The sequence below is a fragment of the Symphalangus syndactylus genome, chromosome 7, assembly GCF_028878055.3.
Source record: "Symphalangus syndactylus isolate Jambi chromosome 7, NHGRI_mSymSyn1-v2.1_pri, whole genome shotgun sequence".
NCBI classification, from domain to species: Eukaryota; Metazoa; Chordata; class Mammalia; order Primates; family Hylobatidae; genus Symphalangus; species Symphalangus syndactylus.
Genome location: NC_072429.2, coordinates 16,725,835 through 16,746,993, shown reverse-complemented (window position 1 = coordinate 16,746,993; position 21,159 = coordinate 16,725,835). Strand labels below are relative to the sequence as shown.

The 21,159-nt window shown below is 43.0% G+C and overlaps 2 protein-coding genes across 6 annotated transcripts in view; one reads left to right on the top strand and one right to left on the bottom strand.

Annotated features, from left to right (window-relative positions):
- Positions 1–11,288, bottom strand: part of INSYN2B (inhibitory synaptic factor family member 2B) — a 118,729-nt gene extending 107,441 nt beyond the window's left edge. Inside the window, exon 1 of the mRNA XM_055285287.2 lies at positions 11,070–11,288. The gene's annotated coding sequence lies outside the window, so the exon portion shown is untranslated. The remainder of the gene's footprint in view (positions 1–11,069) is intronic.
- The window catches only part of DOCK2 (dedicator of cytokinesis 2), a 445,548-nt gene that overhangs the window by 336,844 nt on the left and 87,545 nt on the right, over positions 1–21,159 (top strand). For all 5 annotated transcript variants that reach the window (XM_055285285.2, XM_063642612.1, XM_055285286.2 and 2 more), the window contains 2 exons: positions 13,866–13,964; positions 16,618–16,712. In XM_055285285.2, coding sequence (XP_055141260.1) covers positions 13,866–13,964; positions 16,618–16,712 — 194 coding nt within the window. The remainder of the gene's footprint in view (positions 1–13,865; positions 13,965–16,617; positions 16,713–21,159) is intronic.

The following is a 21,159-nucleotide window of genomic DNA, read 5'->3' as shown; positions in this document are numbered from 1 at the left end:
CAGGTGGATCACCTGAGGTCAGGAGCTCAAGAACAGCTTGGCCAACATGGTGAAACACAGTCTCTACTAAAAATACAAAATTAGCTGGGTGTGGTGTGGGGCACTTGTAATCCCAGCTACTTGGGAGGCTGAGGCAGGAGATTCACTTGAACTTGGGAGGTGGAAGTTGCAGCGAACCGAGATTACGCCACTGCATTCCAGCCTGGGTGACAGAGTGAGGCTCCATCTCAAAAACCACAGAAAAAAGAAAAAAATGAATTGGACTTCATTTGTGTCAGAGAGAGCATCCATGGCTTTTGCAAATGCCAAGTAGTGAAGAGAAGTTGAGAGTAGGTGGTATGTAGGAGAGTGGGGAGAATTTAGAGTGGACAGCTTTGCATGCCATTCTGCGGAAGCATTTCCTAGAGAGGAATGGCGGCGGCTGTAGGGAAGCGATCACACATGCAGTGCCCACAGGGTCCAGGCAGATAACAACAGTGAGAGAACTAGGTGGGGTGATCAACTATCCTGGTTACCTAGGACCGAGGGGTTTCCCAGGAAAAGTCTCCCAGCAGACCAAGATGAGCTGATCACCCTAGAATGAGGCCAGGCCTTGCCTGCCTAGAAAGGGCCCGTTCTCTTCCGGGGGCAGCTCCTTGGAAAGAGGATTGCTGGATCTTCCAAATGTCCAAGAGAAACTGAATATCCAAAATTTAATGCAAGTTCTTCTGGTTTTTAATTGTTGACAAGAAATTCAAATGTTTTAAAAACATGATGCCGGTCAAACCAACCATTTCTGTGGGCTATGTGAGGCCTACAGGCTGCCCTTTTGAGGATCTCTGGCTGCAGTGATGTAAGTGAAGCCTCCCATGTCCACCCTGTTCCTGCCCTGAGGTCCCTTAAAGGCATGTTCAGATGATTTTCATTATGCAGAGTGACTTCAGTGATCAATCGTTTGGTTTTTAATTTGATGTTCTTAACCAGATTTGGATGCCGTGCACAGAATGTAATGGATCAAAGTGGCAATGAATAGTGGTAATAGGGACATGCATTCCGTCTTTTTTTTTTGAAAGATAAAATAATTGCTCAATGGCTTGTTCTGCCCCAAACCTGGAAACCTCTTTGGTCAGAAAAATAAAGAAGAATATATTTCTCAAATATCAGCCTTAAGGTTCATATATCCTGGGCATCTGGACAGCCCCCTGGCTGAAATAAGGCTGGGAAAGAACAATCACTTTGTTTGTAGGAAACTTGAAAGGTCAGGGGACTGCTGTTTGAAGGTGGTGGAGGGTGATAGAGTCAACTCAACAGTGTGATCATGTGACTGGGTTGTAATGTGACTATGGGGAAACCACCCAACCTCTCTGGTCCATGGTTTCCCCATATGTGCTGCAGGGAGGCTGGCTTGCAGGATAGTTCCCAAGAAGCATCCTCCCCATCAACTCTCTAACTCTAAGCTTTAACTTTGATTAGACTTTTGCTGGGATTTCTCTGGCCCTGCCAAGGTGAAAGAGTCAGGGGAGATTTTAAAGAAAAAATCAGTCCAGTCAACTGTGACATCTTTTTTCTTTTCTAGATGGAATTAGTAGATATGGGGCTTTAATAAGTTGATCTGATATCTGGGCTCCACCAGGCCAGCTCTCTGAATGGCATTTTTCATTGTGTCAGTTGATTTTTCTTTAATTGAGTGTGGATCAGAATATAGGTATGGGAGCTGGGTGCAGGAAGAAACCTTCAAAGGCAGGGGTTTCGCAGTCAGGGAGCCATCCTCTCCAAGACAGGGGAGGGTGGGGCAGGTGGGGGAGGACCTGCTTTCATGCCAAGCTACAGTGTCACCTTTATTAATGATGACGGGGAGAGGGAGTCAGCAGGCAGCTAATGCGGACTGCAGAAGATGGTAATCGGGAGGTGTTGCTACCATTCCAAAGGACAGGGAAGTGGGACAAATGGGAATTTAAGGGGCGAGAGGTGAACAGAGGGAAAGAAAGGCAAAACAAAAACAAAAAAAAATCAAGTATGACATCATCTGGAAAATTGCAAACCAATGAATCAATGAAGTATCATTCCCAGGGCAGGGAGAAATCTGCCAGAGAAGGAGCCAGCCTGCCAGGGAGCTGGGGCCTGACAGGAAGCACAGGCTGGGTTGGCTATGCAGTGCCCTAGCCAGGGGTCAGCCACAGCTGGCACGTGAGCCCTAGGAATGGACTTCCACTTTCTTCTGCCCCTTTCCTCCTAGAGCCTTTTTTTTTTTTTTCCACCAAAGACATCAGAAGGAATGCTCTATCCAAAAGGGCTTTACGGGAGCTCATTAATGTGAACCCTTGGAGTCAGCTTTTCAAACAGTATCTCTGAGTTCAGCTTCATAGGATTTTTCTCATCATGGGGATCAGCTTCATAAAAGCCAGAGTGTGATGATTCTGCCAGTTTTTGCTGTTAACAGATGAAATAGTACTCCCTTTATAGAAATGAAGAGCAAGGACTTTGGGTAGCTTTCTTTAGTTCTCAAGGCCTCATCAGCAGAGCTGGCCTGAAGGCAACACAGTAGGCAGGTGCCTGCATGGCATCCTATTACCTACAGATTGAGGATCAAAGCCCTTAGCCAGGCATTCAAGGCCCTTCCATAGTCTTCCCCTCCAAATATCTCTCGTAGTCACCCATGAACTTCTGCTGTACCCAGGCACCTTGCTCATTTCCACCTCTACCACTTTCCTCATCCTGTTCCAACATATAAATATGAAGCAGCAATTTCTCAGTACATATACTACCACTCCCTGCCCTTGCCCTTGGCAGACATCACTAATCGATTGCCACAGTCTTTCCTGCTGAGCTAGGACTTGGCCTTAGAATTATTTCCAACACAACTCCCCAGAGAGTCACTACCAATCAATTAAATTAATCAAATTATAAAATAAAATATATTTTCTATTATTGATCTAAGATGTCCTTTCCCATTCTTAGCTCAATCTCTATCAGTCTTTTAGTTTCTCAAATCCTACATGCTCTATGAAATTTTCCCTGAGTATTTCTACCCTCATAGATTGTTCCTGCTTATTAAAAGCCTAGTGCAAACCTTACCTATAGCATGCATTTTGCACTTATCATTTAGTATCATAATGTATCTTCCTCTTTATGGATCAGAGCTTCTCAACATCAGTGCTAGTGACATTTGGGGCTGGATTATTTTCTTTGTTGGGGCTATCCTATGTATTGTAGGATATTTTAGCAGCATCCTTAGCTTTTACCCAATAGATGTCAGTAGCAACCTCTCCATCACTTTTGACAATGAAAAGTATTTCAAGGCATTATTAAATGCCCTTTGAGGGCCAAAATTGCCCCAGTTGAGAGCCACTGTGAGATAGATAGATAGATAGATGGATGGATAGATAGATAGATGGATGGATGGATGGATGGATAGATAGATAGATAGATAGATAGATAGATAGATAGATAGATAGATGATAGGTGGATAAAATCTCCCCTGTTAGTCTGAGACCTTCAGTGTGTGGACCATGATCATATCTGACATAGCTCATTACACACAATAAGTGCTAAATAAATATTTGATAACTGATTGATTAATTGGGAATGAGGACTGAGGGATTGTCTAGGAAGTGGGAAAAATGTTCTCCAATGTGGACTAAGAATTACACCTTCAGTGTGTCCTTGCTGCAGTTAAGCACTGAGGGATTGAGCAATGCAGAGTTTGCAAAGGTGCCAACTCCAAGAAACCACCCCCCTCCCCAGTAAGGTGTTAGCAGATCCTAGTACCTGAATGTGCTTTGACTAGCAGATCTCTTGCAGCAGAAACAACTAGAAGCGGGAGGAAGTGCTAAAAGAGGCATGGATGATATGTTTGGCTTGAAGTTTAATACACGATGTGAGAGACCTTCACTCCTCAAGAAGGAAAACGAGGTAAACTGAAGAAATCCTTTTATCCACAAAGTAATCTTCCCTCCTGGAAGCTCTCTGACTTGGTCACCTGATGTTCTGTGAACATATTTATCTGCCTGCCCCCTCCACTCCCTTAAACAATAGAGGCTTTGTAAAGGGAGAAAAATGGAAGAAACTATAAATCCTTACCCGCAATGCAGCTGCCCCCATTTCTACAGGGGTGTTTAAATCATCCTCTACGAGTGAACCAAAAGCAAACTCTACACATCTCTGGCGGATCACAGACTGTTCCTCGTGAACCAGGAATGGAACTGAGGCTGAGCATTGCAAGAAGTCTTTCTGAATACCTATGTGTGCCAGGCTCTTTAAGGGACCCTCTGCATGTGTCTTCTACCTTCATTGTCACTACAGTCCTGCAGAGCCAGCATGGTTATCCCCATTTACAAAGAGAGAACTGAGGGTCCAAGAGGTAAAACAATTTGTCCAGAGTTCCAGAGCATGTCAAGGAGAGCTGGCATTGATCCCAGGACTTAGGATGTGTCCAGTGCCTGCTGGAAAAGCTACATCTATGAGAAACTAGATATATTTCCTACTATGCGGTGTTGGTACCTCATACAGAACCCTTCTTAGCCTTCAAATCCCAAGTAATGCAGAAAACAGGAGGGGTGTCCTCAGCCATAGAGAATAGTCATTAAGAGGGCTGGTTATGTCTATGTAACTGTGTAACTTTACCAATTGGTCTATCTGTGTATATCATCTAGCTAGCTTTATCCATATGTCCATTCATTCATTCATTCATTCATTCATTCATTCATCTGTTAATTTATCCATCTGTCCATCAATCCATCATCCATTCCTCCACTTCTATATAGGCACAAGAGATGTCAATGATGTTTCCTAATATTCAAGGTTAATTCAGCAGAGGGAGAGGTGGTGAGGTGACCGATCACACACTTTTCCTTTCTTCATTTTCTTTTGAGGTATAGCTTAATTTTAATTATAATAAGATCATATCATGTTTGCAAAAATGATAGTCTCCTTTTTTTCTAAATTAAATGAAAGCATTCTGAAGTCAAGCTGATCTAGGCAACCTATATCCCCTCTCTGTTCCTTGGTTTTCTCTTCTATAAAGTACAAATGGTATTACCAACATCTACTGAAAGTTTGGAGGATTACATAAGATAAAGCATACATAGTGAGTGCTTGACCCATAGTAAGTACTCTATAACTGTTGGCTATTATGATCATCAGTGTACTTTTTAACAGCATCTAACACATAAACATATGACTAATACTAACTTCTCTTTCTTCTGGTTTTTTCTTCCCTTATTATGACCCTATAAAAAGTCCTTTCATATGGGAAATAGAGGCTTAGCACAGTATCTAACATGTATTTAGCCCTTGAAATGATGATTATTGTTACTGCTGTTTAGCCCACAATACCCCTTGTCTGAGACTTCACATCCTTTTCGGGACACCTTTACCCATAGAAGGTTGGCCTTGGTGTCATTTTACCCTGGATGCACATGTTTGCAGGAAAGAGTGGGAGCTGCTTAGGATCCTTATCCAGAGCTCCACACCCTAGCAATGCTCCTGGTTTTGATTTTTCTCAGGGAGGTGTGAACTGAGGAATATACCATATTTTCCTGCACAGCCCTTCCTGAGATGTTCAATGTGAGGCACAAAAGCCCATCATTGTTGTATACATGGAGAATAAATCCTTGTTTCTGAACCTGTTCTTTTTGCAATCATATTTGTGACCCCCCTCCCCCGCACACACACATATTTCCATGGAGAGAGTTAGAAACGGATAATTATGTTCTGTTCCATTAAAAACTGGGTTATCCTGAATGATAACCCCTCTCTTGGCAAGCAGGCTTCTCAGGTAGGACCCCAGACTTGAATGGCTTTAACCAGAGACTGGGAGCCTCCAAAAGTAGGCTTCTGTTCATTCAACTCTGCATGACAGGGAGATGAGCCCATTGGACTCGAAGACAAATGGATTCAATGTAAAACTAAAGTCCATGCCCACACCTGCTGAAGGAGGGCCAGATTCTGCTAAAAAATAATCATTTAGCAAGAAATGCTTGCTGAAGAGTGACAACCACCAGGAATGAGGAAGAATCAACATCTAAAACATAATTTGTGCTTTTCACAGACTCTTGATCCTGGGAACAACTCCAGTCTAATGCCTTGGAGATGGGCTGGTGTGGAAAGACATGGAAAATGCTTCTCTAAAGAGGAGAGCTTTTCAGCACACAACAGCCAGAGCAAGCTTCTCAAAGTCCAAATCAATGGCTTCTCTTTGCGCTTACAAGAAAATCCCAATTCTTGCACTGATCCCATGGGCCTCCAAGGGCGCATGGGATCAGACTACTGCCTGTCTCTCTGACCTCATCATATACGGAGCCTTCCCTCAGTCATACCTTTCCACCACACTGAACTTCTTTCAGCTCCTCCGACACTCCAAGCACATCCCACTTCAGGGCCTTTGCATCTACTGTTCTGCCAGAGTTTTGCATGACCCATTTTCATCATTCAGCTTTCTACTCAAATGTCAACTCTTAAAGAGGCCACTATGATACATCCTATTGAAAATAGGGCAGATACTCCATCTCCATGCTATTGCTTTGTAATATTTCATTAGTAGCACATATCACTATATAAAATGATCTTACATATATATTTCCTTGTTTAAAGTGTGTTCCCTCTGTTCCTGGCTCTTCCCAACTGGGATGTGAGCTTCTTAAGAACAAAGCCTTTGGTAATTTTCTCAGCTGTATCCCCAGCATCTAAAACCATGCCTGGCACATAGTAGGTGCTCAAGAAATATTTGTTGAATTAAGGAATGTGTGAAAGAATTATCTCACTCTGGCTTGCTAGAATATAATTTAAGATGGGATGTGTTCAGAGGTAGAACAAAACTTCTTTCATTTCTGGCCTCTCCTAAGGCAAAGGTAGTCAACACAGGACCCTAACTTTACAGAGTTTATGGAGGGGGTTGTCCCTATAACATTCTTTCAGAGATGGGAAATTCTATAATAAATTCAACCTCCCATCTAACAAATATTTATTGAACCCATGCAATATGCAAGTTCAACTCTAGCTTCTGACAAAGAACAATGAATAAATAGACACAAATCTCTGCCCATGAGAGTGCTCACATGGAAGACATGGCGGGTTTTTAAAAGAACACAGGGCTTAGAGTCAGAAAGGCCTAAATTTTAGGTCCTATGTCACCACATACTAAAAGTCTGCATAAGCAAGCTACCTGACCTCCATGCATCTCACTTTCCTCCTGTATAAAATGGGCATAAAGCTGACCTCATGAGATTATTGAGAGGATTCAGTAACTGCTGTGCCTCTGGCACCTAGCAGTTGATGGTCGCTATTGAGATGATGAATGTAGGGCCCTGGGCAACAGGAATGAATGAATGTAATTTTCTTTCCTTCCACTTCCCCTTGTGATTAAACATCTCATCATATACTTTAGAAGTTTTCAAGTGATCTCAAAAAGAAAAAAAAGAAGAAAATTTAAAGTGATTTCACACCACAGAGCCATAAGCACAGGCTCCAACCAGGATCAGAAGGTGTTAGTTTCAAATGAAGAGTGTGTACTGAATTCAGGCTCCTCTTCGAGCCTGGATTCAAAGCAGCCTGCACTTCTGGCCCCTCATCGATGCTTGAGAGCTGATCTGTCATTAATGCCCACAGCGTCAGGCAGGGGTGCACATGGCTGACTCTGCTGGAGTTGCCATGTTGTACAGATGGAACATGTCAGGGCACACCCAGCGTATGCAACATCCAAGTGCATCTTTCTGTTTTCCTGTGATGTTATGCCTTTGACATGTAGCAGGCCACATGAACCTTGTGGATCAAGAAACTTCTTAGGAAAGAAGGTGATTCCGTTTATTCTATTGCACAGCAGGATGCCCTGGGTAACCAAAGAATGTCACTGCATGCAAAGACAGACACCTTCTTAAAGCCAAACAACTGGGGAACTAAGTTTTTGATGAAGACAGTTATTTTTCAGGTTTCTGAACAATTTGGACACTGTTGTCACTTTTCCTACCTGCCAGCAACTGTTTCTGAATCAAAGAACTCTCCCAGCATGCTTTGTTCCAAGAGGCACACACTGGACTTACTGAACAGTGGCATGTTGTTAACCAAAAGCATGTTCAGCGGCAGAGGCTCTTAGCTGTTCATCCCAAGCTGTGATTAGGAGCGCTTGATGTGTCCATAGATAGTCACGGGTAGGCGGAGTCATCATTTCCTCTGTCCAGGTCAGGAATTTCAATGAGCTAATCTGCATAGCTTCTCTGGACTTGAGTCAGCAACAAGACAATACTAATAATAGCTGCTATTATCGAGGGCTTTCCGTATTCTAAGCCCTTTACAGAAATTTATTGAACCCTCACCAAAACCGTGTGAAGTAAGGAATATTTTTGTCTCCTTTTACAGATGAGGCAACTGAAGCACAAGACCCTGCTCGAGGTCACAAAACTAGTAAGAGATACAGCTGAGATTTGAACTCAGGCTTTCTGGCTCCTAAGCCCCCACTCTCATGCTTGCATCCTGGCAGAACCAGGTGTAAGCCCTTTAGAGTACTGCCTTATCTGTCCTGCTCATTGCTCCACGCTTCGCACCTAGCACGGAGCCCAGAACGCAAGGACAGACAGCACACCTTAGTTTTCCCAAAGGGTGCTCCCAATTACAATTCTGAACTGCCTGATAAAGCTCTAAAATGAATGGGTTTTAGAGTCCCTGTTTTTCCTGACACCAAAGCCTCCCACTTCCAGTCCTGGACCCACCACACAGACAGCACCAATTTCATCCAAGAATAAAATCTGTTACATAACCAGATGGCAGACATGGGGGTGAATAGAGAAGCAACCTGTGAGTGCATTCGGCCACTCCTAGTCTCCAAAGGACAGCTCCTAGAAAGAACTTTTCATCTCTCTCTGAGCCTCCCTCGGCAAACTTTCCCTTCATCTCCTCTCACTGGTGCTTTCTATATTTTATTTTATTTTGGTCGTGCGCATTATTTGAAGTTACTATAGCAACGTGTCACCAGCTGGTATCACATAGTAATGTTGGCATTTAGGTAGCAAGCTTCCAAAGTTGGCTGTTTCTCTCCCTCTGCGATCTCATCACTCCCACTAATCTTAGGTGAGTGGGGGATGCATGGGCAGGCAGCACCCATGCCCCTCGCCCCTATTTTGTTTGTTTCCCAAGGCAGGGCAAACTGGTAGCCTTTCCCTCAGTTCACTTGTCACTGCAGGGGTCCTGGCTGTGTGTGTGTGTGTTTGTGTGTGTGTGTGTGTGTGTAGGTGTGTTTGCATTAGAGGTTGTTAAATAGATATGTTTAAGTTGAATGTTGTACACTAAAATTATTGGCATTATCAATATGATGATGATGATGAATTTTTTAATGCAAAAGAGTGGAATGATTTGGCGAGTGCTAATCTCCTGATCACAATCACCTAGTATCCCAGCTAATTAATTTGATCACACAATATTGGGTTTCTCTTTTTCTCTCTCACCATCACACGGTGAAGAGACCCTCACTCTTTTCCTTTGGAGCTTCCAAGTGTGCAAGACCTCCTGACGTCCCGATGGGCTGAATTAATTAAGAGGATTGATTGTCTTCGATCACTGAAGAGGGTTCTGTACAGCAAATAAGCCCTGCCACTCAAGGTGTTAAGTAGCCCCTCATCAGCCAAGTGCCTGCAATGATTGCACTTATTTTTACACGTTTGACCTAGTTTCAAACCGTGTCTCTTCATGCTGTGATTCATTAGCCACATTTTAAACCATCCCAATCGGAGCGAGGTGACACTGCCTCGTTTGTGCCAGAGTCTCGGATGCAATTTCTTGCTGGAATTTAATATGCAAGTCTCCCTGGAATTCTGTTTTAAGAAGCAATTTCCCATCCTGGCATGCTGCTTGGATATGGATGAGTGGCTGCCTCATTCCTAGGTAGTAAATATGTCTATTACAGAATTTCTGCCAGGGATGAAAAGAGGGGGATTCTTGCTAGCCTGGAGACTATAAGGGATCCCTCCACCCCTGTGTCCCCCATGCAATATTCAGGCTTTTCCAGGTTTCTGACAGGGCTGGGAGTTCGAGCTCCTACGCTGTAAAGTTTGAACAACGTCAGTGTTAGGGCTGTCTAAGTTGCTAGGGCAAATGCAGTCTGATCAACATTCCCCCACCCTTATTCCTATGTCCCCTAAAAATTTAAGACATGGTGGATATGGAAGTAAGGTCTCAAACTTGTACGGAGGGGCAGGACACAAATGCCATTTTTGAGGAAACTACTGAAAAAGAGACACACATCAGAGAAGCAAAATGTTATTCCATGATTCTATCGCTGTATGACAAAAGAGGTGGTTTTTAAAATCCAAATGACAGAAAGGAGACTTTTCTGAATATGAAGCTGCTGCTCATTTCTCACTCCATTTCAGGTTATCAATCATTCATCTGGATGTGATTTCCCACAGATCTGATACCAAAGGGGGCTAGACACCATAGCAGAAAAAAAAGATGCTTCTATTCAGAAGTAAAACACTGTCATTTTTCATTAACAGCCAAATGCAGGTAACTTGTCCAAACTTCACTCACATTGCACTACAAATCGTACTGAAAGGCACGCAACCGGGTTTTTCTATGTGATAGTGAGAACTAAGAAATTAACAAGCTGGTAAAAGTAATTTTGATTGATCAGTGAACTACAACACACCGACCAACTCCTAATGAAAAGATAATGGTTTTTTTTTTTTTTCATAAAACAGCCACTCTCTCTAGATGGGGACTAGAATCCCCCTCCCTTTTTATCTTTTAAAACGAAGAATGGAAGTTTCTCTAAACAAGGCTTAAGACAATCCATCCTTTTCAAGGCAATTCCAGGCAACTTGAGATCCAAGGTTTGTTTTTCTTTGCTTTTTTTCCCACCCCTTCAAATTCAAATCAAGCCATTGGAAATAACAAGCATTCCATATCCATGCATTTGGGGCAGCCTGCAGTTCTGACAATGGTGGATTTTCCACTACATACCACCACACACACACACACAAGCTCCCAGTCTCACTGTTCATTTAAGCCAAAGCTTTAAAAGTAAACTATTGTCCAGGAAACGATCGCATTTTCCCTTAGAGCATCATCTATCATAAAAAATAAAACCTACCCACATCTCTTACCTTGAAGCAGTGGAATTACCTGCAGAGAATGGTCCCCCTTCCTTGCACAATGAGCCAGGCTTTCACCAGCAGCAAAATTACTCCAAAAGAAGGAATAATAAGTCCTTTATATTGTAATTTTCACTGTTTATATGCAAGAAGTGTAGTGGGTCTGCTCACGTAGGAATAAATAAAAAGCCGAACAAACTGCTCGGCAGCTACCATGTGAAAAGAAAAGACCTCTAGTGGCCACAGGCTGAATTCTTTAAGGAAGGGAGAGGAGAGATAGAGGGAGCAGAGGAAACACACGCTCTTGTGTGTGTATAGACACACACACACATGCATATGCAGGCACACACACATGCACATACACTCCTACACCCCTTAAATGCTAAGGTTTCTCCTTTCTTGCATTTGGCCTGGCTGGAGGTAGAAATGAGAATAATGGTTATTTCTTGATTTAAGTGGGAGCTGGTTAAATTAGCAGTGACGGCGGTGTTCTGTCTAGTTTGAAAGGGACAATTTCACGCACTCACTACCACCCCCTGGGGGCCTGAGCAGGAAAAAGAATTTGACTCTGGCTCTTCAAGGAGGTGCCACCCAGTGTAGAGGGTACAGGTTCCCATCAATAAAGCATCATCAGCCATTGTCCCTGAGAGTCCCAGCTTTGTGATCTCCGCCGGATTTGCGTGTTTTCTAGTCATTTATGGTGTGCGGGCGTGGTGGTCACTTGGCAGGGAGAGCCAGCTTCCTGGGCTTCTAACCTTCGTAGTCATGACAGGCCCCTTGCTTAGAAGGGCTCCATGGCTATTTCAAAATTCTGAATAATTTTAAACAAGGGCTTTGCATTTTTACTTTGTTCTGGGACCCACTAATTACATCGCTGTTCCTGCTGACAAGGAAGCATGCTATCCCTAACTTCCCAATTGAAAAGAACCTAGAAACAAATGAAAATCCATATCATGGGAGCTATTTTTGGGAGAGTAAAAGCTTAAGAAGCAGTTTTCCAAAAGGCTTCCTGTTTCTCTACCACTGGAACGAAATTGTAAAGCTAAGAGGAAATATATACACATGTATATATACATACAGGCATACTTCGTTTTATTATGCTTCACGGATACCTGTTTTTTACAAATTGAAGGTTTGTGGCAACCCTGCATTGAGCAAGTCTCTTGGCACCATTTTTCCAACAGCCTGTGCTCACTTCATATCTCTGCATCACAGTTCAGAAATCCAAGCAATATTTCAGATTTTTTTCATTATTATTATGCCTGTTATGATGATCTGTGGTCGGTGACCTTTGATGTTACTATTATAATTGTTTTAGGGCACCGTAAATAAACTTTACTATGGCAAACTTCAGTGTTGTCTTTTTTTTAAGAAATTGCCACAGCCACTCCAGTCTTCAGCAACCACCAGCCTGATCAGTCAGCAGCCAGCAGCATCAAGCCCAGACCCTCGCCCAGCAAAATGATTCCTATTTACTGAAGGCTCAGATGATCATTAGAGTTTTTTTAGCAATATTTTTAAATTAAGGTTTATGTTCTCAAAGTAAAATTTATTTTTTTAAACATAATGCTATTGCATACTTAGTAGACTACAATATAGTGTTAACATAACTTTTATATGCACTGAGAAGCCAAAACGTTCATGTGACTGGCTTGATTGTGATATTCACTTTATTATGGTGGTCTGGAACCAAACCCATAATATCTTCAAGGTATGCCTGTATATATTTCATATTTGTTATTTTATTAACAAAAGAGGAAGTTTTTTATATAAAAAAGGCAGCAGTTTATGGTAAAAATGCTTTTTTTTTTTTTTTTTTTTTTGGTTCAAACATAATACTTCCAGCCAGGCCATCTTCCACAAGCCCGTGCTTGGCTGGACCACAGTGGAACTTCATTTGGCCAAGATGGCAGCCTCAATGGAAACTTGCAAGAGACAGTCAAGAATGACTTCTCACCCCTGGTGGACTCGTGGCTAGTGCTTTGTTTAGCAGTTTCCGGAATAGATCTCCCTGAATGTTGCTTGCAGACACAGAAAACTCACCCTGATATGGACTGATAAAATCTAGGAAAGAGGAAGCAGAAAAGGCTATGCTGATATCTTCTGGGACATGAAAGGGTGTGGTTCCTCCTCTGCTCCGAGGGTCTCCTCTCTGTGTCCCTGCCTTGATTTCCCTCTTGTTTGAATCTTTCTGGTAATTAGTTGGCTTTGCCAATTGAGGGTCTTACTCTTTTTCTCTCATGGATTAATCTTGCTTTCCCAACTAGATCATGAACTCACAAAGAGCAAGGGACATCTCTTCTCATTTCTTTCATCCCTCTCAGCCCTTAGCAAGTGGCAGGCCTCAGGAGATGCTGGGTTGCCACTGGCTGATTCCTGGTGATCCAACTACAGATTCCTCTGCAGAGAACTTTAGTGCATTTCAAGATGCTAAAGGAGCCACCTGATTCTTTTGATACTCCTCTAGAGGTAGATTGAGATGAATTATTGTCCCATTTGACAGATGAGACGATTGCGACTTACACATGTAAAATTATTTGTCATAAAATGAAACTGTCTCCATGATTTTGAAATAGGCTGGATTTCCTGACACAAGTACAGTGCTCTTTCCCCAATGTGCGAACAGCAGGAGAGGTAATGGATCAGGTGTTATGGTTATGTTTGGCACTCCTATTACAGTCCCAGGCACATAATAGTACTCAGTAAATACTCTTTTGATGAACGAGCCATAAGGAGACATTTTCTCACAGGGAAGTTTTCCATGGTCCTCTCTCAACTATTTATGGTATTTTTCTTCATTTTTTGCAGAGTCACTTTGTGGCATGTATGACAGCCATCTTAAACCAGATGGGTGACCAGCACTACTCCTTCTACATTGAGACCTTCCAGACCAGCTCTGAACTTGTGGTGAGTCTATAGGATGCTGGGGGTGAGGAAGAACTCTTCCATCTCTGGAACATGCCTTCTGTCCCTGTCAGAGAGACCTGCATGTCTATGACATAATGTACATATGACTTAACCAATATTTGTTGATGAATCACAGACATTTTGGGGTTTAAGATCATGACTGTTAGAGTCATACAGTCTTAGGTTTTCATCTAGGATTTGTCACTTGCTGGCTGTGTGACCATGGGCAGGTGAATCTCTTTTATGCCTCAGTTTCCCCATTTGTAAAGTGGGGATGATATCATTTATGTCATAGGGCTAAGAAAGGGTTGCACGAGAACACAATAGCTCTCACGTAGTAAGTGCTCACTGAAATCTAGCTCTTGTTAAGATCACAAATGCCTAGAGGAAGTCGGTCTCTGGGCCCCCTTCTTCTAGCCTCTCAGGATGCATTTGCTGCAAGACCATCTGCCCGTGGCCTGTGGCTTCTACCTCTGCAGCTGATGTCTTCATTAACATAGAGCCCAGCCCAGGCTGTTCCTGCCGCAAGGGTTGAGCAGAGCACCCTTTGCCCTCAGAGTGGCCTCCTTTCTCTCTGTCTTATTGCTACCAGGTTCAGGAGCCCCACTGCTTAAGGTCATTTCAACTCTCCCTGGAGAGACCAGGGGCACCAAAATTGGATCAACCTCAGAGAGAGGCCCATAAAAAAAAAGGAATCATTAGAAAACCAATGCCCTACCCCTTCATCCATTCACTAGTGAGATGTTCTCTCCCTTGGAGTAAGATTAGCAAGAAATGGAACCTTTCCCTCAACCTCCAATTTCCCTATATCTTATGACATGGAAATAGAAAAACTGGACTCCTAATTTTTGATCCTCTATGGAAAGAAAGGTTTCTGGGGGAAGAAGGTAAGAAATGGAATTCTTAATGATTGAATATATACATTTTCTTACATAACCCTCACAAAAGTATGACATGGGAATTAGGAGTCACATTTCACAAGTCTACAATCTGCTTGCCCAAGGTCTCATAGCTAGTATGTGGTGGAGGTAAGGTCTGGACATTGACTGTAACCCTTATACCACACTATCTCTTCTCGTTAAGAAGCCACTCTTCCCATCTATGAGCCAGGAGCCTTCTTCATTTCCATAGGAAGGGGATGTGCCTGTGATGATATCCACACTTCCCCAGGTGACATCAAGTATGAACAATATAATAATACTCACCATCATCATCAACATGTAATGAGAATTTGTAAGAGACCAGGCTCTGTACTAAGCAACTGATTGGCAGTATGCACTTAATCCTCACAGTCAGCCTTTGAAGTAGATAGTATTCCCATTCTGCTGATGTGGAAACTAGGACTTGAAGTATTGAGGTAGCTTTCCCTAGCAACAAAGATTGCTGGAAAGGAACAAATGTCATTTCCAGAATTTTGCAACTTAGCTTAAAGCAGTGATTTTCAAATTATGTTCCTCCTGTCTTCACTATGCTTTACCATAAACATGCACACACACGCACGTGCACACACACACATGCACACACACACACACAATTCCACCAGAGCTGTCCTACCTTTATATATTTTATATATTGGGCTCCAGGTAAGACTTTCTTTGAACAAAGAATTCTGCTGTTAAAATAATTTGTAAACCACCAGCTTAAGGAAACAACTCTGAACGGATTTCCTCTAGATTTTAAATTTTGCCTAAAGCACCCTGGTGGTATGACTTCACTACCTCCAGCTCAAAAGGGTCTCAGTGCCAGTGGTTCTGGTCTTAGCTATCCAGATTTGTCTTTATTTAGTTTTTATTTTTTGAGACGGACTCTCGCTCTGTCACCAGGCTGGAGTGCAGTGGCGCGATCTTGGCTCACTGCAACCTCCGCCTCCCGGGTTCAAGTTATTCTGCCACAGCCTCCCCAGTAGCTGGGATTACAGTGTGTGCTACCATGCCCAGCTAATTTTTGTATTTTTAGTAGAGACCATGTTGGCCAGGATGGTCTCAATCTCTTGACCTCATGATCCACCCTTCTCAGCCTCCCAAAGTGCTGGGATTACAGGCGTGAGCCACCGCGCCTGGCCTCTGGATTTTTCTTTAATTTGTGTTTTCCAAAGATGGAGAAAAAGCATGGCTCACTGCAAAATCTAGTGAAGGGTGCTGAAGTCCACTTTGAACCTCTTCAAAGGAGAGGAAGAGTTCCCGTCATTGTGTCTCATCTAATCTGCTCGTGTGTGTGTGTGTGTGTGTGACATATGAATTAGCTGTATTTACAGCACTGCTAATTAGATGCTCATTTTAATAAGAGTTTATTTGCTCAATGACCTGAGATGCTTTCATACAGTGAGATTATTTCCTTCTCAAATACATATTTGGGAAAATGATTATAAAATTGCCACATCAATGAGTACATTTACTTCTTTATTCCCAAAGGTGGAATTAATAGTGCTTTATTTTGAGAGCATTTTCACATCCCATGTTCATGTTCCACTGACATTTGGGAAACAGCATTCCAGCATTCAATCTTTAAGCTTCCATTTAATTTAGTTAATGAAAGGCTGTGTCCCTTCCCTTTTCCTCCCTCCAAAATATAATAACAAAAAAATTTAAACAGCCAACAAGCTCTGAGTTCCTGTAAAACAGGATGACATGTGTGCTGTGCTTCATTGTTTCAGGACTTCTTGATGGAGACCTTCATCATGTTCAAGGACCTCATTGGAAAGAACGTGTACCCTGGAGACTGGATGGCCATGAGCATGGTTCAAAACAGGTGAGCTGCTACCCGCTTCCATAAAGCTACCTTACCCAGCCCTCACTTCAAAGATCACTTCTTTCGAGTTAAAGTAGGGACAATTTCTCCTTGCTGTAAAGAAATTAAAGTGTTAAGCCATCCTTTCTTTCTATCTTTAAACCCAGGGAAGGACTCCACACCAATCTTGAAGCTACTCAAAAAATCGTCCCCAACTTCTCCATTTTTCAAATCCCAGATAGAATATCATACTTCATCTCTGAAGCCTTTCCTAAACTCTTGGGACAGGAGATCTTAGAAAAGCATTTTAAAAATATATTATTTTAATTTTAAAAAAATAATAAAATATATTCTGTGACATGGTAAAATAAGTTTAGGAAGCATCAAATTAAACAGCTTTGAACAGATTTCCATGCTGCAGGACTTCTTCGAGCTTTTAATATGCTAATGTGCTAATGTGATTTTTTTCTAAGAGGAGGATTTAGGGTACAGCATTCCATTTGCCCATCCATTTGCACATAGGATGTGCATTTGGTGTGTCTGTGTGTGTATCTATAATACCCGTTAACATGTCCTAGACTATCAGTGTAACCCAAGTATAGCTTAGATGTCCTATGGCCCAACACAACAAGAGATAAAAGTAATTCTAAACAATTTCAGTCTTTGCTGCTACGTTTCTTATTTCACCGAAGTAAAATCCAAATTATAACATTCATTAATCTTTTCTCATATTCCCTTGGGTTTATTTCTAATATTCCTTGGATTTCCCCAAGCCTCTCTCAGAACTTGATTCTCAAATCCTGCCCATCAATTCCTTTAAAACAGCATCTTCTTGGTTCTTCTCTTTTCTTTCTCCCTGCCTTCCTTTGGCTTCTTTTATTTGTTTTAGATTCTTTCATGGAAAGCCCTTCATCTTATACTGGTGTCTAGTTTTAGCTCCCTCTACCTATTGTCCTTGTTTTATATTAAAAAAAACAAGCATTGTCTGGCAAAAATAGAAATATCTCTAGAGGGCAGAATAAGGGGAGAAGTTAAAAAGACAAAATCAGAATTCTCTGAAGTGGAAAGGAAAGAGGAAACACTAACTCAAACTTGCCCAAGCAAAAAGAGAATGTATTGGCACAGATAACTGAAAGAGCCCTGAGGTGTGGCTTCAGGCATGGATGTATCCAGGTGCTCAAATAGCAATGTAGGAAATCTGCGTGTGTGTGTCTCTCTCTCTGCTTCTTCTATTTACTTTATTCTCAGGCAGATGCTGTCTTCATAGTGGGGAAAATGGGCTCTAGAAGTTGCAGGTATATTCCTTGTTGTATTTTCAACCACAATAGAATGAAAAGGCTTCTTTTCCTATAGGTACAGAAAAGATCCTGAGGCCAGTCGTCAAAGGTCTGGCCTGAGCTACGTGCCCATCCATAGACCTCTGCGGCCAGCCGAATGAAATGTGCTATTAAGTCAGGCTTGGATTTCATGGCCCGCCTTTGGAACTGGGGGTGGGTGGTGTGGTCAGTTCTACCAAAACCACAAAGTCAGGGAATAAGGAAAGAAGCAGAGAGAGTAGTTCCTCAAAGGGAAATCTAGAAGTTGTTACCAGAAAGAGGACTAAATAATGGGCAGGTGAATGCACAGATGTCCAGCCTTGATCCAGGGTCCTGGGGTTGGAGCCCTGGCCAGGCAACTTCCCCTTCTGAGCTGTCCACACGGTCCTTCTGGAAGAAACATGTGCTGGGTCCCATGGGAGTGCTTTGAAGGAATATTTCCTCCTGAAATCCCAGCTTGATTCAAACTTTAGTCATTTTTGGAGCAGGCCCCCAGAAACGATACAGTAATCCTGGCACTTGGGGTGAACCGTGTCCTGTCACTGAGCTGGAATATGCCGGTTCATTCTAACCTTTTGGTCCATGGAGCATTTAGTTGTTGTAAAGGAGGCACTTAAAGGCTCTGTGGGAGAGTGGATATCCCAGTGGCTCAAGAGGAGGGATGTCTGTGTCTCCCAGCCAATGCTTTTATCTTTAGTTCTAACCAGTAGAATCAACTACATCCCATGAATGACAGGGGATTGGGATTTGGAGTGTCCCTTTCTCGCCCTTGGTGAATCTCACCAGATAGGGCACGTCTGCCTCCTCTCCTCTCTTTTATCCACATGATACTGCCTGTGGGCATGGGTCCATGCTGTGTTGTCACATGGGAGTATCATCAGCCTCGTATCCTCCTGCCCCAGAACTTTGAGGCAGTCGGCAGTTAAGGATAACCATAACAACAACAGCTGACACGTACTGAGGACATCTGTGTGCCCAGGCACTGGGCCCCTGCTTCCTGTACTGCAGCTCATTTAGTCTTCACACATGGCTCCTTTTACAGATGGGGCAGTTGAGATTCACAGAGGTCAACCACCCAGCCCAGGGCCGCAGCTCAGAAGAGTGGCTGAGTGGGAAGGTGACCCTGGCAGGCTTGCAGCGCCTGTAGGACTCTGTGTGCACCTACCATTCCTGGGCCCGGGCCAGGGAGTAGTACATGTAGTGTGTATAGGCTTATTCTCGGCTGCCTCCTGACACCAGGATTTGTTCTGCCACATGAAGAGAAGTAGGAAGCTGGGGACTCGAGCCAGCAGGCTCTGTGAGGCCTCACACGGAGCAGTTTTGAGGATAGCAAGCCTGAGTTTGGCTCTTCTTTTTGCCAGCTTCTTCCTACTCACAACAGCTGACTTATCTGTTCCCTGCTCTATCGCATATGGCTTCTGGTTCCTCATGGAATCATCTGCCCATGGCTTCTGCTCAAGGCTCAGATTGCATTCTCCCTCCTTGTCGGCTGTTTGAAAGGATGGATCTACTTCTGTCCAGGCTTGGGTATTTCCATTGCACAGTGCTATATCCATAAGACGACCCATGGGCTGCTGGCCAGCCCATACAAGACTGCTTTGAGTCACGTGTTGGCCCTGGACCCAGTCAGCTGTAGGCAGGCAGCAGAATTATGCAGATGAAGTGCGAAGGGCTGCGTGCATGGCAGGCATGAGTGGAAGCATGCCAGTGCCGGAAGTTCAAGGAGCCAGTGTGTCCTTCTGGTTAACTGAAAACACTTTAGAGAAAGACAAACCTGAGTTTGGGTCTGGACTCTTCTGCTTCTTTGCTGTTTGAATGTGGGGAAATGATTTGCTCTTTCTAAGGCTCAGTTTCCTTTTATGTTAAATGGGTATAACAGTAGCTCCTATTTCAGTTTATAGAATTAAATGAAATAACGTTTGTAGAACTGTTAGCACAGGCCATATGAATTATGGCAATTGATACTTCCATCATTGTCATTATTAATAAAGTGAGCTCATGGCTTGGATTGAACAGAATTACAGAGATGTCTTTGTGGACAGAACTGCCCTGTGGTTAAATACCTAGATTCTGCAGGCTGTGTAACTTCATGTAAATCCTGATTTTACATGTACTGGCTGGGCTATTGGGAAAGTTACCTAAACTCATGTCTCTAAAGTGGAAACCATACCTAACTCAGAGATATGTGAGCATTAGAAAAACAAAAGCAACAGAGGAAAGAATCCATGGAAAGCGCTAGTGTGGAGCCTGGCAGACAGTTGAAAACCGTGGTTGGGATTGTTCTTCCTCCTATACAGCCACTAAGCAACACAGACGAGACACAGCAAGTGCGAGGTTGAGATGTGATAACGAACTTTGTTTTCAACAATTCAAGTTCATTATTGAGAGTAATAGAGTTGAGTGTGTTTTCGTCCTAACCCACTTTACTATATGAGTGCTTAGGCTTTAAGTACAATTATTGTTGTTTTGAGACAGAGTCTTGCTCTGTTGCCAGGCTAGAGTGCAGTGGTGTGATCTCGGCTCACTGCAACCTCCAACTTCCTGGTTGAAGCAATTCTCCTGCCTCAGCCTCCCAAGTAGCTGGGATTACAGGCACGCACCACCACGCCCAGCTAATTTTTGTATTTTTAGTAGAAACAGGGTTTCACCATGTTGGCCAGGCTAGTCTCGAACTCCTGACCTCATGATCCACCCATCTTGGCCTCCCAAAGTGCTGGGATTATAGGCGTGAGCCACCGTGCCTGGCCAATTATTGTTTTTTAAAAAATAAGAAAAATGAGAAGAACAATGCCTTACTTTTCCAAACCCAAACATGGGCACCCAAAGTTAAGTGATATTCTGATTTCCAGTGTGTGGCTATGAAAGACTCTAGAGAAAGGGAGGAACTTTGATTTACCCGCTACTAATCCCCATCATCAGCACAAGGGCAAATCAATTCGTGGTCATTAGGCTGGCCTTTGAGGCTGGAGACAAGTTTAAGCTGACACCCAAAATAATGACTGTTACTGGAATGACTGATAGCTTTGTTGGTGCTGAGAATGTGTGAAAGCCCTCTCTTTGGTATTGTATTCAAGGTTCTGAGATGTTTACATATAATATGACAGCCATTCAATGCATTTCCATTTCCATCAGGGGGATCAGATAACTAATCT